General features: G+C 37.3%; 1 protein-coding gene across 1 annotated transcript in view; it reads right to left on the reverse strand.

Moving 5' to 3' along the window:
- Positions 1-635: 635 nt before the first annotated feature.
- The window catches only part of LOC144215807 (importin-11-like), a 39,440-nt gene continuing 24,631 nt past the window's right edge, over positions 636-15,444 (reverse strand). The window contains exons 22-30 of the mRNA XM_077744963.1: positions 15,166-15,242; positions 11,461-11,540; positions 11,069-11,149; positions 9,687-9,782; positions 9,239-9,352; positions 8,731-8,852; positions 6,879-6,974; positions 5,867-5,951; positions 636-2,055 (exon numbers count right to left, since the gene is read on the reverse strand). Of these exons, the coding sequence (XP_077601089.1) occupies positions 1,891-2,055; positions 5,867-5,951; positions 6,879-6,974; positions 8,731-8,852; positions 9,239-9,352; positions 9,687-9,782; positions 11,069-11,149; positions 11,461-11,540; positions 15,166-15,242 (916 nt within the window). The 3' untranslated portion in view covers positions 636-1,890. The remainder of the gene's footprint in view (positions 2,056-5,866; positions 5,952-6,878; positions 6,975-8,730; positions 8,853-9,238; positions 9,353-9,686; positions 9,783-11,068; positions 11,150-11,460; positions 11,541-15,165; positions 15,243-15,444) is intronic.

The raw sequence follows: 15,444 nt of genomic DNA on the forward strand, positions 1-15,444 counted from the left end.
AGTCAATGGGTTGCCGAAGCCGACTCAGCAATTTTTCCGCATCACATTTATTATGGATGAGGGACAAGAGATTGAGAGAAACCACATTTCCTCTTCTAGTATTGTATATACCACACCCTGTATCAGCAATATAGCACCTTCGCAATATTTTGTGAAAAGCCAAACACAACATCTACAGTACTGTTTACTGATGAGTCAATTTACATGATCTCTGAGAAACAGCTGTTTGAAGCAGTGCACTTCAGTTCCACAATAAACTAGTATTAATATCTCCCTGGCAGTGTCAATCAAAAATAATTGTCATCGTTTTTGTGATGGCAGCTTTTCTGATGATGCACTTGCATTGGGATCCATAAGAGGCAGAGGCCAAATGACTGTATAGAAATGATATTAAGTTGACTGCCAAACCTGGGTCATCTAACTGAAAAAACAACAGGGAAACAAAAGCAATGGGAATCTTTAGCCTTGGCTCCTTAGTGAGCATTCCAATTAAACTAGTCTCATTTGAGTCTTTTCTTCTTTGTAGTCATGGAAGTTTTATTGTTTTGTTTTATTACTTCATTTTATTGAAAGTTTTAAAAGGAAATAAAGAACTTATTTTTATTTTTTTATTTTTTTGCCAAAAGCAAATATTCAGTTTGTGGTGCGAACTTGTCACATCACACAATACAAGCAAGAGTTAGCGGAATAAAGACAAAATATTTTTAAGCAATAACAATGATCTCGTGCCATTATAAAGGCTAAAAGGCTGAATTATACTTGGAAACTGTATGTTTGTTTACTTCTGGTGGAAAACTAAAGCTAGAATGAAATATAGTCTATCATTATATTGTACAATTATGAAACCTAAGGAAAATAGTTCAAAGCTCCTTCACGAAGTACAAATTTTAGGACTATGATTTTGCATTTTGAGGCTCAAATGACACTTTAGAGCTTGAACACAAATTCATTTCTAAATTAAGATTTCCTGATTTATTTGTAATTTATTCTACTAACCATAATAGGGTAGTTGCAGATCATATTGATGAAAAAAGTATATTTATATATACATGTTTTTTTTTTAAGCTTAGGTATATGTCCTCTAGTATTCAATGTGTTAAACACAGCAGTAATGAAAATAATAGTTTTGGTTAAAGTGCTCCAACACTCCCACAAATAGCAGCGATACGTATATACATAATTCCACATTCAGGTCATTGGCTTAAAAATAGAAAAAAATCACCCATTGTGTAATTTAACTAAAAACAAAAAAACTCAGTAGTTAATTCAATTTGACGTCTGGCTGTGACGTGAACACCTTAAATCATGGAGGGGAAGTAAAAACAAATTGATATAGTCATGCTAAATACAGTCCATATTTTACAAAGATACAAAACTTACATTTGTTTTTTTTTCTTCTTGGGGGATTTGGGGGATAGATTTTGTAAACTGTTTCAGGTCTGTCTGGTTTCTTTTCTACCACCTTGGAGCTTCAGTCTGTAGATAATTCAGTTGAATAGTCCTTGGCTTACAAACTATTTTTTGGTAAGTACACCTCTACTCTTTCCATATCAAAACCACACTAAAAGACGAAAAATATAAAGTGAGAAATTTAGTAGAAGCTCGGAAGAGCTATAGCTTCTCAAACTAATGGTAAATACGCATGAAACACTCCTAAAAAATAATAATAATAAAGCAATCTGTTTTGTTAATGGTGGGAGGTGACATGATAACGGGCGATTGGAAAAGACTATTTCTAGATGTAGATAAGGCAGAGAACATGGGCAGCGTTTGGGAATATTTCCAATGGGGCCTACATGTTTGAGTCTTTTTTTTTCTGAAGGGAAGAAGGCATTGAGGATTAAATGGCAATGGTGAGTTGTATAGGCTAGTGTAGGATGTGGATGTGATTCAGAAGCCCTGCAGGAACTCCTGGAGCTGCCTTACAAGCTCCGTGTCCACACTTTCCATGAGGTTGCCGAAGCCCTGGTCACCCAGGAGGATCTGCTGAGCCTTCAGTTTTTCATAGACAAACTGCTGGAGAGAAATGGTGTGCACAGGGTCCTCCAAGGCCAACTGCAATACAACAAAAACTTTTTTATGTAAAAGTTTTTGGTGAATTGAACAAAAGCAGAGAAAGCAAATACTACTGTATATTACAAAGACTAAGGCACAACAATTGAATCATATAATAAACCTAAGATGTTATGTGTGTGTCTTAGAAACAAAGAGATGTCCTGGTCCTGTTTCTGATTCTTAGTCACCTGGTTTGGACTGTCTGCTGAAAGAAAGTGCCGTTGAGATTTCTCGGCAATGATAGGCCTATATAGCAAACCCAAATTACACCACTTGGGAATTGTTTTGAAAGTAAATCCAACTTCAGAGGTTTTACTGTTTAACTAATAATTGTTTCTTGCTTCATGACTGTGTCTGTTCTTTACCACTAAACACACTAATTATGCTGGTGTTGTTTCTTGGTCTGCCGAGTCTTAGCAACTAGGTTAGTCTGCAGACCCATAAGAAAAGCAAGCAGCTCTCTTTAGCACTAGTGTTAATGATCTAATCAGCCAAAGTTGGATTTGTCATTGCTGGTAGACGTCATAAACAGAGGGGGGAAAGGACAGGCAAATAAGACGCTGGAGAGCAACAGTATTTTAGATGGCAACTCACAGTCTCTTGCTAATCATGACACTTGTAGTACTCATTAGTTTTCCACTATTACAGGGTAATCAAGCTCCTGAAGAGTGGCTGCTATTGTGTCCTAATGAGAAAAGTATATACTCAGCATAAATTACAGTCTAGTGGAAAAGAGAACTTGATCAGAGTTTACTGTGTTTAAGACCAGCATTGTTGTCATCATGAACCCAAGCTCAGTGTCATTCCTGATTTCTGGATCATCACTACCACTAAATAAGTCATTTTTCCATTTTAGCAATACACATTACCATATTTCCTTTAATACGCAATAGACTTAACAAAATGGGAATGTTATTTAACCTACAACAAAATGAGATTTGCACAAAAAAGACTTCATTAAGAACCACACAACTGGAGACCTATTTTAGTGATATTACATTCAAAGAAATGATATACAGAAACTGATCCTTTGGCCATAAATCGGGAAGAAAAATTTAAAGAAATCCTGATGGAGCTTGATATGTTATACTTAACAAACTGACAGGAGCATAAAACCACATTTCCTCACTAGGATGGAAAAAAGATTAAATTTACTGATAATCACGCAACGGATTTACGACATGTCGATAACAGTGAGAATACTAGCTCAGACACACGCACGTATGAAATGTAATGAGCTGTGAGGCTTCCAAATGACGTCTAGCAGACACAAAAAAGCATTGCTGACAGTGTGGGGTTGACTGGGTGACACGCAAACAGATATTAATTCCATTTTTTTGTTTTTGACATGACATCTGCGACCCCGGCTAACTCTGTGGGCTAAGCTTGGTGCGTCAAGACTGCAAAAGAGCTCTTAAGATGTCATGTTTGACAATTATCCAATTAATAAATAATGTGTGAGTGACCTTTATAGATTGTCTTCACTGATCCTGGATAGTCATCATTTTACTTGTATTTCTAGACCTGGATTTTAGTCAGTGTCTACTTAATGTTGAGAGAGCAATACAATCATTATTTGAAGTGACCATGCCTAGATTTAATTTAATGCTAAACTGATTGTTTCAGTGTGAGATATTTAAGAAGGTTTTAATATAACAGGACAGATTGTTCAACAGTGCACAAAATACTCCTCATTGTCAAGATGTGCTTTTTTATGATCCGACGTAGTGGGAGGATTACAATTTGATTGCAGTCATTTGCTCAGGAAATGAGGCTTCACAAATTGGAATATGTGCTACTAATAGGAATTGGTAGAAGGCGTAAATGCTGGTTATTATCAAACACAGACTGTACCATTAACAGTGTTTTGTTTTTTGTCCAATTACATGAGAAAACCATCACTTGAAGCTGAAACCTTCACCAACTTCTATTTTGCAGGAGTATGAAACCGTTTCAAAATGACAAGAACTTTAGTATTAGATTTAAACAACATGCATATTTGCTTAATCAGGAAACATGAGATATGGGCAAAAAGTCTCAATACTGCGACTTATTTTTGATTGAAAATGTACTTCGGACTAGAATATGAATGATTGACCTTTTTATTATGAGGGAAGTACATATTGTTTAGAGGTCAATAAATGTGTTTTCTAGTAGTTCATTTGCTGCAACTAATGGGATGAATTTAGAAGTGCACACATTTTTTTTAAAAGAAAGCTGAACAAATACGAGGAATAAATAAACACATTATATCAATCAATCCCATATTTACATGTCCGACAAAGGTGGTATGGAAAAAAGGCAAATTTTTGCCCCAAAAATTTAAATGATTCAAGATGAAGGTTTTATTTAAATTACTCCCATCTTTCCACAGCAAACCCCAATTAGTTGGAAACTGAATGGTGGTGTACCTTGACAAACCCGCTCTCCAGAGACCCAGGAATATGTTATCAATCCTTAGGGACTTTTGTACTCTAGTTGCAACTTCAATTAGACTAACTATCAAGTCTTTTGAACAAACAATCAGCCTGAGATGAGCTTGTAAAGAGCCACACGTGTCACATTGATAATTAAAATGTATTATGATCAATTAAGAACTGAATATTAATAGCGCATTGGCTCAGTGAGACAAATGTCCCCATGAAGAAAGACATGAGCCTGGTAAGAATAAAAACTTAAAAGACAAGCACAAGTATGAAGGCAAAAATATTATTGCATTGCTTGTGGTAAGTGGCTTCCTTGTTGAAATCTCATGAGAGAAGGCAGCATCAATTATTTCTTATATAAGAGAAAATAAAAAATAAACTGGTGGATGAAAGGGGGAAAAAAAGCTTTATCACAAGGAAGCTGGGTTGATATTGTAGACTTTCTATATTAAAATGCAATAATTTATAGCAACAAGATGTGAACATGGAATGAAAAATCCTGTCTTGACTACTGATTTATTTATTTATTACTTATTTAATTATTAGGTATTGTTATTATTTATTGATTATTTTCTTGTTGTTATTGTGCACCTCGTGGTGAGGCTATGAATCTAATTTTACTTGTATAATGACAATAAAAGCATTCAATTCATTTATATATGTAAATTGCACAATTTATGGCTCCAAAACAGCTTTGAGTGCATTTAGTCCCCAATAAGCAAAAGTGATTTCTTTAGCTCCTTTGGGTCCACTTTCTAATTTTGGAATAAATAGTGTATAGGTATGTAGTTTCACTACTTTTGCAAAGTCCATCAAAAGTTATAAGCTATAGGTGCATGTCGGAAGATGCATTTTAGCTTTGTTTTCCTTTTTTGTATAAAAAAATGTAATCGCTTTAGTGGTACTTTAACATTCAAGATACGGTACCGATACTAAATTCTAGCATTTCTATGTATGTGGTATTTTTCAAACAGTACTTTTGGATAGTTTTTAGCATGTTTGCTTTAAATGAAGAGGGATTGAATTGAGTCAGGCCCTGCATTCATTTTCCGCTTATCCTCACAAGGGTTGCGGGGGTGCTCGAGCCTATCTCAGTCGATAACAGGCAGTAGGCAGGGTACACCCTGAATTGATGACCAGTCAATCGAAGGGCAACCATTTAGCCTCACACAAAGGGACCATTTAGTGGCTGTATTAATGTTAACACTTTTCTCAGGTGGACCAAAACCAATATGAAATGTATGATTGTGTATCTATTCAGTTATCTGCTATTTGCAGTCGTGCATCTAAAAGAATAATATATTCTAGGGTAATTTTATAAAGATGCAAATGAAGCATGGAAATGTTTCAAGAATGATTGGATGTGTGTTGTTTGTTTGACTGACTAGTTTTTTCCTTTTGTCCTGTTCAGTCGGCGGCTCCTCATCCTCACTCAACTTGGGCTCCTCAAAGTGGTTCATCAGCATGCAGCTGCAAACACAATAATATTCAACTCAATATTAATAACCATACATATACTTCATGACAGGAAACCACTTCAGGACAGAGAGTACACACACGCACACAAATTGCACTTGCAATTCATACTGGTGAATTGAATGCAGGGGGAAAAAGACAAAAATCCTCCCGAGTCTTGAGTCCTTCCAATTTAATTCATTCAGTTTCAGTACGACATGTCATGGGGGGGCTGAAGCATATCCCAGCTAACTATGGCAAGCAGGCAGGGGAAACCCTAAATTGGTGGCCAGTCAATTGGGGGTCACAAGGAGACAACCAATCATGTTAACACTCATACCTCGGAGCAATTTAGAGTCCTCGACCAGTCTACCATGCATGTTTTTGGGATGTGGTATGAAACTGGAGCACCCAAAGAAAACTCACGCAGGCAACAAGAATATGTACAGAGCTTAGAAATTAGTCTTATGCCTCAGTGAAAAAGAACACAAACATAGACAGAGATAGATTCAATTTCAAAGTATGATGGGATATTTATTCCCTTCCCACATCAAGCTAATGCGCACAGGTTGTTTTCTCTGGTTGTGCTCACCCTCCCTTCAGTCAATTTGTCACTATCTAGATTAGTCTACTATCAAATGCCTTCACTTTCACCCTTGTGCTTATCATTAAAGCGGGATAGGTGCAGCTGCCACTCATGCCATAATGAAAAGATGCAGCGTTGGTATTTCTGTGTTCTATCTCTATTTGCAGTGCCTGCAAGAATGCGCTGTTCTTAAAACCTTTTTTCTCCAAAAGGTCTTAGCTTAATACCTGAGCTAAATGTATGAATATATCTTGGAGAAGGTCCAAAAAGAAAAAAAAGTTTCCTTTTTCGATATGAATTTGAGTCTTTATTATTTTTGTATATAGATGTAGTACCATATAGAGATGCATACTTACTCTTTGTAGGTGCTTGTCTCAGGATCTTCTGTCATCACGTCATGCAAAGTCTCGACACAGATGTTGATTATACCGCAAAACTTGTCCTGGATCAAACTAAATGGCACATGAATGATCAGGTCACAAGTCATTGTCACTGATAACATTCGAAAATTGCTTGTATCAAGTAAAACTAATGAGGGTAGCACTTTAACAAAGACTCACAATCTGTTAAACGCTCCCTATGATTAAGTAGCTGGCAAAAAAAGCACATGGACAAGTTGACCGATTCCATTTATCAATGCTGTAGCTCTCCTTTTCCATTCTAGGACACAACTATAAACCCCTTGACTGCAGGTAAACGAAGACCAAAACGAATGATTACAGATGGAGACAATCTTCCTTACTCCTACGGTGTGCCAAAGAATTTGTGGAAGCCAATGCTGCACACACAAATTTTGATGACGTCCAAGAAAAGGGGTCAATAGGAGTCAGGGGTGCTGGAGCCTATCCCAGGTAACTATGGGCACCAAGCGGGAAACACCCTGAATCGGTGGCAAGCCCATCACAGGGCACAAGGAGACGGACAACCATTCGGGCTCACCCAGGGTGAATTTAGGGTATTCAGCCAGCCTAACTGAGAAAACCCACACAAGCCTGGGGAGAACATGCAAACTTCACACAGTGAGGACGGCCCTGGAATTGAACCCTCAACCCAAGAACTGTGAGGCCAACATGCTATAACCAATGTGGCGCCGGACAATTTCCCCTGTGACTAACTGAATACCCTCTTATCCATTTCCCTTAATACCACATGTACTAACTACTATGTTGACCCTATCCTAGCTTTATTGTGATTTTACAAGTAGTTTGTTAGAAAAGAAGTATACAAGACAGAAGGTACTGAAAACAGCCTGCAGAAAAGTTGATAAAACTTTGCTCTACCCAGCTTCAGTTAGACAACTATTTGTCACTCACACAGAGAAAAAGAAAAAAATAATGAGATCCATAATCGTAAATAAGAAAAGATAAACAACCCTTACAATTGTAACTGTGATTAATTTGCGGATAGTTGTTTTGTCATGCAGTTCTAGACCAGCCAAGGTTGCCATTTCCAATTGGCAAGAGGGTGTGACAAAGGATTTCATGGCTATCTAACATTACAAAATCAAGACTGTGGAGAATGTCAGTTTTCCCAAAATCTCCATGAGCAAATGCACTACTAGCCCCCCTTTATATTAAAGTTTCTTCAAAAAAGCTCAAACTATTAATACTTCATAAGATATGTAATGCATTGTGTCAAAAAGCAATTTTAAGTAAATTGCAACTTTATAGCTGTTAGAGTTGGAACGAAGAAGAAAAAAAAATCACTGGATATGTGTTTGTGAAGGTAATAGATATGAGTGTGTGGATGGCAAGCTCCTCAATACATACAAAATCTGCCAGTAATTTAAAGATACACTGCAGCGGCTATTGTGAGACTACGGATCAATTATTCAAGGTGTCACTTTTTCACAAAATTTGAGGACGCCGTAGTACTAGCAAGTGATATTTTCTAAAGAACCAATTCATTGCCATTCAAGAATATCTTTTTATCTAGAATTGGCTTTTAAAGGCTGTTTCAAATGAGTTGCAAACCCAACTAAAAGCATTGGTTGAGAAGTACAGAAAGGAACAGTTTGAGCTTTACTCGATTTGTTTACAAAATCAACTACTGCATTTGTTTAAGTGTGACAGTCACACTTCCAATTGCTTTCCTAATAAATTACATCTGCGAACTCGACAGGCCTGATAATATACAGTATCTCTATATTCTTACTCCCCCAAACAATGGCTCCAAATCCCCAAATGTGTATGTATGACTGTGCCTTACCTGCTGTCAGATGGCAAGAGGGAAAGTAGGGCGAGAGACGAAAGCTTCTTTCTTTCAGGCTGTGTGATGTTGTCTAATCGGTCCACCCACATTTCTATCACACTACCAAACAATTGGTCAATCTGGTAAAGAACAAAAATGGGGGAATAGAAATTAACTGTCTTGGAAGAGAGCCTGAATTAATCTCGTTGATAACAATTGATCTCCCTTAAGTCTCAGATAGAGGAGGTTGTCACTGAAGAGTGACAGCCCAGGGTTTTTTCCAAACAGCCTATTCTTCCTTTTCTCGTATAATTGGGCTAAACAAAATGTAAAAGTTCCAGAACTAAAAGGACTAGACCTTTGCATGAGTGCCTAGATATGGTACCACCAACAATTCCATCGGTCATCATTTAGAGCACACTTTCTGACATATCAAACTTTCACAGGCCTTTTTTTTTGATACAGTATAATTATTGCAAGAGATTGCTGAGAAGGCAAAAAAAGAAAGACATGCATGAAATCTCACCTCCTGGCCACATTCAGTAGCCAGCTTACTGAGCAGAGATGAGAAGAAGCTTGAATTCTGGAGAAGGATGCGGCCGATGATGCCCAGGTAGGTGGACATTACCACAGGATATCTCTGCACAAAACAAAGATGAAATCAGAAAATGTAATACTATGTACATAAATATCTCCTGACACATCGGGTCAGAGGCGGTCCTGGCTAATTTTGCGACCTGAGCGGACAACTCTCTAAACGTAAATACACTTGTACCATGCTGCATTTTATTTTGAAATAGGCATGATAGTGTTGCTCTCCCATTGTCAGGGTTTTATTTCATATTATTATTCATTTGCTTGCAACAAAGTATAAGCTTGGTCCAGCTAATAAAGAATGCTTTACACAGAAAAAAAGTTTCAAGGATTTTTAAAATGGTGTTTACAAGTGTAAAGAGGGGATAAGGAAAACTCACCTCGCCATTCACTACACCTGTGAGGACACCTTGCAGCAGTGGCTGGAATATGTGGGCTCCGACTATGGGGCTGACCTTTAATGCTATTTCTACCACCTGTTGAAACACAGAATTTAAAGTTGTATAAAACTACGGAATCTATATTTAGTTTGTACTGAGTTGTGTGCAATGAGAGAAGAACATTCACTTTACAGATTATTTGGGATTTGAGTTATGATTGGATTGGATCATGGATATGATTAGGGAAGTTTTAAAGACATTTCAGAAGGGAACATAAAATGAAATCCCACCCCAAAAATGATCATAAGTGGGTTAAGTGAAAAATTGAAAGCAAACATAAGAATTAAAGACGACTCTTTTATTATTAGTGGTATGTATTTGCACAAGAAAATTGACTACCCCTTACTAAAGACTGCTGCTTTAAAAGTCAAAGCTCAGTTGAGTTTCTAGACTTCAAATGAATCCACTAAATAAGCAGCCATCCTCTGTCATTAGTCTAAACAAAATTAAACCTCCAAAGGAATCTTTAATGGCATTTCCCTGTATATGTTGCAACAAATTAGCATTTGAATGGAAAAAGTAAATGAAAAGGACAAATATTGTCTGCATGTATTCTATATTCTTCTGAACGTTACATAGAAAGACCTCAACGAGAGAGCTCATGTAATGTGAAGTGCCAATGTGTGGGCTGAGGTGTTTCTTTTAGTAAGAACAAAGGAGCCTCACATGTATGCAAGTACTGCGCTTTATGCCTATAAGGAAGCGAGAACAGAGTTGACAACAGAGTTCATATTTACACGATAGAATACTCCACAATGTAGCACTAAACTACTCTAATGCTAATCTACTCGTCACCATAACTAGTATTATGTACTAAAAGATCTTGCAAAAAACAGCTAATATAAGTAGAAATTGGTGAATCTATTTTTTGCGAATTACTCTTATCAAGAATATTGACCGCATTAAATATTTCCAAAGCCACCTGAAGGTGTAGTAGTTCACTTGGCTTACTTCAATGTGTGAGATCAATTCTTGCTTGGGGGCGGTATGATTTTGAGTTGCGAATGGTTCTATTGCTCTCTGTGCGACCCACAGCTGAAGGGGACAAGTCTAGAAGTCAGCTGGGATAGGCTCCAGAAACCCCAAAACCATTATGAGAATGCGCAATATGGAAAATGAATGATTGAATAAATATCTCCATTATAATCAGAAGTGATTAACTAAAGACACAATGGAGGGTGTAGCTGCTATTTACAAACAGCATTCCACCACCTCGTTGATACCATCCCACAAAAATATGGCCCTGGATATGCCGTTAGCTAAAAAGTTATGTTCTATTTTTAGACACTCAACATAGTAGTCAAAGACACTCCAAGAATTACCTTGAGCACTTGGACCTGGCCCTCATTCGTGATGTCCTTAAGCAGACTGCAGAAAGACTTGCACAAGGATTCAGCATAATTCTGCAAAAGAAAATAATAAACCCAAGTATAAGAAAACACTTACTGTAAACAGTAAGACGATGAATTAACTTATATTACAATAAGCACTAAGAAGTAATGCACAATATTACATATTACAGTAGTACTAGGGAATGGAAATTTGGCTTAAAACTAAAATCTCAGATTTTTTTTTTACACAGAAAAAGAAATACATTTTGTATCTTTATCAGATTTCTCTTTTTTTTTTAAGTTGATCTGGGGGGAAAAAGTGATATTAAATTAGGCTAAATTACAAAGCACTAATGTTTTTTGACTCTGGGAATGTATGTCACCTGGAGGAACTCTGTTGGAGACAGGTATAGGTAGGCATTGACAATCTGGAAGCATGTGCGCAGGTTCTCTGAGCTCAACTCTGAACACAAAAGAAACAGACGTGAGTGTGATTTAACCACTTGACAAAGCAGACAGGGGTCTAAAAGGCAGTGAGAAGGATATGCAAAATTTTGAATAAACGGCTTCGCATAAATTATCAAATCCTCCATTTACTGGAGAAAGCACATATCCTCTAATCACATGCAGGTTACAGCCTTACAAGTTTCCATTTTTGAAGAAATGAAGACAAAACAACTATGCTTGATCATCAAATGGCACTGGGGGTTCAACCCAAAGCTGATTTGGGCTGTTTACTTCATAAGAAAGCATCACATTAAAACCATCTTTTACCATAAAAGATAAACTAGAAAATTAGCTGGTGGAGCTTCTCTAATTACATGTTTCTTGGTATACAAGAGCAAAGGAACAGCGTGGCATCGGGCCGATGTAGCTCCTGGGAGGCTGCTCATCTGCCAACATTAATCTAGGAGGCAATATCAACAATGACCTAAATTTAATTACTAAACACTTCTGACAACTTCATTAGGCAATAATGACATATATTATCCTCGACCTCCGTTGTTTAATTGGGCTTTACTGTAGGAGCTTTTTGATATTTAAACCTAGTTGGGGAAAACCAACTAGGTCATTTAATCATCCTGATTTAATTTCTAAAGAATAAAAAGGCTTTGTGGGCACTGAGAAATTCACAACACTACAAGACACTACAACCTCTCTAATAGAAACCACAATTAAAAGTAATAGTAAGACTCATGAATATTTTGATAACAAGCAAGTTTTCTATTTTCACTCGCACCATAACTTTCTTGGGTTGGGTCCATCATCAAAAGCAAAGAATAAAGCTGTATTAAGCAAACAAAGAAAACTTCAACAAATGAGTTAGAACTGAACAGTATCTAAAAGGTTCTGTGATTAGCAACTGAGTCAGCCAGGTATGATGAACAGCATCTAATACACTTCAATTTTTTTGGCTTGCCACAGAAAACCAAAAAAAAAGATAATGTATGCAACCATCTGTGGAGGCACAGTGTTTTCCTCAGACTTTTTATTTAGCAAAACCACATGAATATTCAAAAGAACAGAAGTGGAACTGTGACAACAAAACACATTAAGCCGAAACAAAGAGAAACCATGCAGGCCAAGCAGACACCAAGCATGCATGCTAAGATGATGAAAAATTTTGCATAACAGTTATTAATTCAAGGAATTAACAACATTAAATGTGAGAAGGTATCTTGTTTTGATCCCAAACAAATTTGCAGCCTCACACATTTTCTTGATAAGCAGCATATAGATCTTAGTTCAGTGAAAACAACAAATCATAACTTTTTTTTGCCCCTTAGTTTTTTTTTTTATTAATAAAGAATTAGACACAACCTTTGTTAATGGGCAGTATATTTTAAGTAAAAGAAATTCAATGAATGGAGTTTGACTGAAGAGCAACATTATTTTATGCATTGTTTCCAATGACGTGAGTTTTTAATGGAGATATTTTTATCGGGAGAAGATGAGAGGGACATTAACCGTGTCTGTCAAAGACCCAGACATTCCGGACAAGTCCGTAAAAACAGGTCCTTCCACATTACCAATAAAAGATGGGAGGGAGAGACTAGAAAGTTACTCCATCCTTTTATGTACATTTATAACCAGTGCTAGCCCTTTATAAGGTTTTCACAGGCTGCAAGTGACGGTTCTAGACATCCAATACATTTCACACTCACACTCATATGTCCAGGACCAAATTAATCAATCAGCATGTTTTTGGAATGTGGGAGGAAACCCACGAAGACCCAGGGAGAATAATGCAAACTCCACAGAGGTGGATGTGACCGGGATTTGAACCCTTTGAGGCTGTTGCTCTAACCACTCAGCCGCTGGGCCACTCTCAAGCAAAGCAATTGGAAAAACAAAAAAATAGCAACAGAGATATTTCAAAGTTGCAAATTTGGAGACAATGACGGCCATGTCATTTTGTCAAAGCCATCTTTAGTAATAATGTGTTTTGATCAAACAAAAGAATAGTACTGTTCTGAGACAACATGCATTAACTATTGAGCTGAAGAAAACCTTGAATGATTTTGGGGGAATAAACAACTAAACACTGGCTTGCACAAAAGCTGGAATAAAACTGTGTTTTGCATTAATTTGGTTTATTTACACAAAAGGACTATGGGTTGTGGTCAAGTGAAGTAGAGTCTATTGAATTCAGTAAATACCCCCTGAGGTGACAGTTGGATTTTAAATAGCAAATTGCAATCAGCTAGAAGGTAGTGTCTAGCATTGCAGAAACAAATGTTACGGCCCGCCAGGTACCGCGGGACATAACATTGGTAATAAGCTTGGCTAACATATTTTACATCACACTGAGAGCAGTACTCAATATTTGCAATGAATGGATACCATTGCTAGTGTGTTCATACTGTATGTAGATTATTTTGTTGGTTTTCCTCACTCTGCACAGCGATTGTAAAAAGTAAAATTTCCTAACAAATTCAAGTGCTGTGGTTCCATGCTGTTGACTGATGAACCAAAGCTATAAGCACTGTGCAAAATCATCGACATGGCTTCTGTTTATGAGTCTTTATTTCGTGTTGGAGCTGAAGTGCACCCTACATGGCAGTCGTGGCAGTATTACACAAATGAAAAATGTTCATCAAGTCAGGCCAAGGCGAGGCTCTTGACATTCTAATTAGGGAATTTGTTGCTCCAATTTAGCAGTGATGAAGTGGGGCTCTTTTATCAGGCAGGCCAGGCTACATACCTGGCAAGCTACAACACCAATCCCGCCAGACCTCGTTTCTGCATCCCACATCTTTGCACTGTTCTCCACGGGCAAACCAAAATTAACCACTGCATACTGCGATAAAAAGGAGCCAAATGTGATAACTGACTAGACTAGTTTGACAAGAAATAAAAGGGCAAAGTTGTATCTTTAAATATTCAGTGGTGTTATTTGTTAACAGTGGTTTAAATTGTCTTCCAGTTAAAGATGCCCTACATTAGGAGTATCAAATTCAGTTTCGTTCGTGGGCCAACTAAATCTCATGTGGTCCAGAACAGTATATTTTTGGCTATAAAAGCTAACTTAATGAGTTCCATTGATGACGCTAGACGTCCTATCTGATTTGACGTTCATTCAGTCAAAATAGATAGGAACCTCTAGCACCGTCAATGGCACTGAAATATGAGCATCCACACACGAGAAAATATTACCATTGTGCTGCTCTATCACTCATCTTTCCCTTGACAGTGTGTGAATTGGTTTTGCGTGGCATATTGCAGTAATAACACGTACCAGCACAGTAAAATGTGAATGGTCCCCCTCAGGGATAAATTGAGTGTATGTAATACATTTTTTTTCTAAATAGTGGCTGTTAATGCTGTACATTTTGTCAGCATCTGGTGTTGTTTCTCAGCCTTGACCTTGTGAGGTGACATGTCAACGGGCTGCCGCCATGCCAGCTCATGGCCTTCCGGTGGAAACATCTGTCATCCTGTCAGTATGCATGCATATGCATGAGGCCTTTTTAGTATCTAACACTTGCATGAACACTGGGTTGAAGTATGCTAAAATGTCGTTTGACAGAGAGGGGGGCGATAATCCAAAATAAAAAAAAGCAGAAAGAAATCTCTGAGGGATTTACCCAATAGAGCTGACATGTTCTGGAAAATTCGGAGCAGCTCGTGGGTGATGGCTGGACTGTTCTCCAAAGTCACGTACCTGCATAAAAAGAAGAACAGGCAGAGGGGAGGAGATAAGATAATTATTAAAATTTTCAAAAGCCACACAACATGACACAATGTATAGAAATGAATTGCTTCTCTTGTACATCATTGAAGAATGCGTGTGGATTTAACTTTAAATGTCTGAAAACTCGAGAGATTTGATATATGATAAACAAATGATATGAATCAATAGTTGA

Source organism: Stigmatopora nigra, chromosome 22, assembly GCF_051989575.1.
Source record: "Stigmatopora nigra isolate UIUO_SnigA chromosome 22, RoL_Snig_1.1, whole genome shotgun sequence".
In the NCBI taxonomy this organism is placed as follows: Eukaryota; Metazoa; Chordata; class Actinopteri; order Syngnathiformes; family Syngnathidae; genus Stigmatopora; species Stigmatopora nigra.